The sequence below is a fragment of the Limulus polyphemus genome, unplaced genomic scaffold (genome assembly GCF_000517525.1).
Source record: "Limulus polyphemus unplaced genomic scaffold, Limulus_polyphemus-2.1.2 Scaffold5492, whole genome shotgun sequence".
Taxonomy (NCBI): Eukaryota; Metazoa; Arthropoda; class Merostomata; order Xiphosura; family Limulidae; genus Limulus; species Limulus polyphemus.
The window spans coordinates 62,504-66,593 of record NW_013671102.1 but is presented as its reverse complement, the minus strand read 5'-3'; the positions used below and the strand labels follow the sequence as shown (position 1 = coordinate 66,593).

The 4,090-nt window shown below is 37.0% G+C and overlaps 1 protein-coding gene across 1 annotated transcript; it reads right to left on the bottom strand.

Annotated features, from left to right (window-relative positions):
* Window positions 1-1,955: 1,955 nt before the first annotated feature.
* Window positions 1,956-2,777, bottom strand: LOC111089187 (innexin shaking-B-like; the record flags this gene model as incomplete). Its single annotated transcript, XM_022401211.1, has 1 exon — window positions 1,956-2,777. A coding segment is annotated over one exon (714 nt), but the record flags the coding sequence as incomplete, so codon positions are not given.
* Window positions 2,778-4,090: the final 1,313 nt, after the last annotated feature.

Here is a 4,090-nt window from a genome sequence, read left to right as displayed (position 1 = left end):
GTATATATATATATATATATATATATAAGACCAGCCACGAAGCGACGGAGAGGTAATGAGTAATTGAACTGCAGTCAGAAAGTGTGTAATTGAACTGAGTATTGTCGAGCACGAGCATGTGAGACGTTCTAGCGTTTGTTATAGAGTGACTGTTGAAATTAAGTGTATCGGTAAAGTTGTATTCGGAAAGAATAAACCATTTTATTTAAGAAAGGACTTGTGTCGCTAAAGTTTCGTTGGAACGAATTTACGGGAAATCAATTAACAAACAGAGACGTAACAACCGGTAGTCATCGGGTTAAAAAACCCAGAGGGACAACTGACATGTTGGATCAGATAGATAGACCAGTATAATTATGATATTGAATACAGAGAAGGAAAATCTCATGGAAATGCCAACTGACTGAGCCGAAGACCCTGCAAAAATGACTGCAAACATTGCTGAAAAAGAGAGGTTGAACTAACCAGGTATCATCAAGTGGAAGTCAAAGTGACTGAAAGAGTTGATGATGGTGAAGGGGAACCAGGTATAGATATTAAAATAGAGCAGGAGAATTACCAAGATTTGAAGCCAATAATTGATTTTCTACAAGCAACTGTTTTGCACCCTGCTTGGGAGAAGGTGTCTAGCTTAAGCCCTGTGTCTTCTTTTTTCAATACTGTATATATATATATCCGTGTCAGTGTAAATTACTTGTACGTGATGATGACAAAACCTTGTACATTTGCTGTTGTGTTAAACTTATTGTTACGTTTCCGTTTGTTAATTAACTTTCCGTAACTTCGTTCCAACGAAACTTTAGCGACACAAGTCCTTACTTAATAAAACTGGTTTATTCTTTCCGAATACAACTTTACCGATACACTCAACTTCAACAATCGCACTAAACAAACGCTGTAACGTCTCTCGTGCTCTCTGACTGCAGTTCAATTACTCCCTGTCTATACACACACTACATTACCTTCGTCACGTTGTCCCCTCTTATATATACCCGACTACCCTATCTAGTAAATACTAGAGCATTCATGGAAGAACAAGATAGTTCTAGAAACTAGAGGGCGCCACACCAGTCACGTGACCTAGATGACGCAACATTATATTAAAGTTTTTCTTCATTACCCATTCGAGCCGCCTCCAACCATTATATATATACATATTGTTTTGTTGCTGCTTTACAAAAAGACAACTGGCTATTATTATATTATACACTTACTACTCTTATTCTGTTATGTTAGTACACTCCAGTCGTGTGGGAAGGAGTTATAAAGTGGGGGTGTTTGGCTAGACATGCAAATTTTACAATGATAGATTGAAAGTATAAGAAGTTACTAAAAGCAGCCCCCGTGCTATACAAGTCAAATATGTAAAAGTAGAGGTGCTACAACACCCTCGGTTTCGACGCGCCTGACCTCATTTTTTTTTTTACAAGTTTTTGTGTCGAGATTACACATGGTGCTGCTAAGCCACGCCTCGTCCACAACTTCCTGAGATAGTGTGACTGCTTGTTTGATCCCATAGGCGTAGACACTTTAGCACTGTGAAATTAAACGTGACGCAAGCAACGACTAACTATTAGTAAAACTAGTTTATTTCAAGAATTATAGGTACAAACCATCAGCTATAAACTATAAAAAAGGTAGTAGATAAATAGATCTGAAGTAACGTGTCTAGTATATAAACATATATATATATATGTAACCTAAAAACAGTTCCATAGATGATTTTCATAAACATAGATTATATGTATGAATAAAATTAAAAAACTGGAGGATATTAATTCCTCAAACGAGAATCTAGATAAAACATATAGAATATTATCAAGGATCAGTAACTTTTTATTATTAAAGTGAAAAAAAAACAACACAAAATTTAACTATCAGAATAAAATTGCGTGACTTGTAAGCACATTCTGTAAGGTATGTTTCAACCATCATGGATATTGGTGTGGCTGAAACATTTTCAGTATAGGTATCTTTTGCTTCAAAGGTTTGGAGATACTGATATAGCCCAGGAAGTTTTCATTACGTTTCAAACATTAGGAAGGTCTGGATATCAGTGCAGCTCAGTTAGAACTTTTCATTTCAAACACATTTTCTAGCGTTATGTTTTTGAGCAGATCTCTGAAATCATCTTCGGCCATGTTTTGAAACAATCTCCGTATCAGATACCAATCACTTACAGTACGATTAACAACAGAAGCCTGGGACCACGGAAGTCCAGGAACATTGAACTGTAAAATTGCCAGTCGAAAAGGTGGTATAAGTATAGTCATCAGGCGGTACAGGAGAACCAGGAACGACAATAATGTGAGAATTAAAAACCACACATACACAACGATATATATTTCTTGAATCCTGACATTTGCCGGTAAAAGACACAAGTTGTCAAATCTAATCACACCACCAGATGCGCCATGCGAGTATATAATGCATTTTCCTGCTCTAGGGAAAGGTGCTGATTTTATTAGTGCTAATACAGGGTCTTTTCCCTCAACCTCTTCAGAGACAGAGCTAGTAACATCTTCAATAGCTGAAGAAATTCCTCCAATTAAACCACTGACAACAATAAGCTGAGACAATGACACAACAAAGTTCAGTAATTCACAGAGAAAATATATATAAAAATACAAATGGTGAGATCCTCCAGAGCCTAAAATGTCCCGCAAATGGTTTCCAAGTTTCCTCACAGAGAAATGTCGCAACTTTCTGTAACCTTTGGTAAATATAGTGGACAGATAGACGTATTTCTTACTGTTCTTGTCGTAGTGTTTACGATGGGGTCACGAAAGACCATATGGAAGATGTTGAACTTCAGCTCTGTTAAGACAATCAACGTTGTTTTTCTGTTACACTGTAAGTTAACTTTCCTGTTTCTGTTGCTGTGTGGGTTATGTGCGTTTTTAATTTCTACTGCTTCGAAACCCATGAGCTCTATTGGAAATGCTCATATGTCATCAGAGTTTATAGCACAGTACTGTAGTATTGAGGGAGTCAAAGTTTCAGTGAACGCTTCAGATCCTGAAGCGTTAAAGCCATATCATGGTGACAAATGGTACGTGGCTACCCTCTTCTTTCTGGCTGTGTTATTTTTGATTCCATATTTTCTCTGGATCAGCTGGGAAGACGGACGGCTAGAACGATTGCTGGACACGTATATTTACTCCGAGATTGATAGAAACATCCTGTGACTTAGACGTTCACTTCCGGCGTCGAAAAACTCGTTTTTTTGGCAGCTTTATCTCAGTTCTGTGAAAATCGCTATGTTGCCATCTTTGTTTGTAATAACACTTATTAACATCGAATTAACTTACGTGCGATTTGAATTACTGAGAACACTGATTTGAGAACGCATGATAACAGAAAACTTGAATTATCTATTTTTCTTGTTTTTTTTTGTATGTGTGTGTCTCGCAGAGCAAGTATTGCCTCGGTTTCTGTGTATTTGACATATGGCTACTTGTGTGCGACGTACCTGAACGCGAAAGGTTATAGTTACGATGTGGAATGTAGATTAATGTAGAATCTCTGCATGTTAAATGTGACAAACAATAAGATGATATTGAAACGACTTATGTGTGTTTTAATGCTATTGATTTTTTTTATAAAAGAGCAAACTTTAACGGTTTAAAAACTTCTTAACACAAAGAAAACATTTCGGATATTAGCAAGGCCACTCGAGAGCTATCTGCTCTAGCCGTCCCTAATTTCCAAGCGATAGACTAGAGGGAAGGTAGCTTGTCAACACCACCCATCGCCAACTCTTGGGGTTAATCTTTACTAACGAATAGTAGGATTGACAGTGACATTATGATGCACCCACGACTAAAAGGGTGAGCATGTCTATATAGATGAGTTTCATCATATAATTTCGTAATAAACGTGATTATATAAACAAAGCTTTCAAACTTAGCAAATATTACACAAGTGTGTGCATATATATTATTGCATGAAATGTATACAAACACACACATATATAAATGCTACTGTTTGTGAAATGTTCAAACGCATTCTTCATGTACGTTTATTTACTGAGATCACACACACACACGATGGGTTAGCTGTAAGTCTGGGGGTTTATAACGCTGTGCGA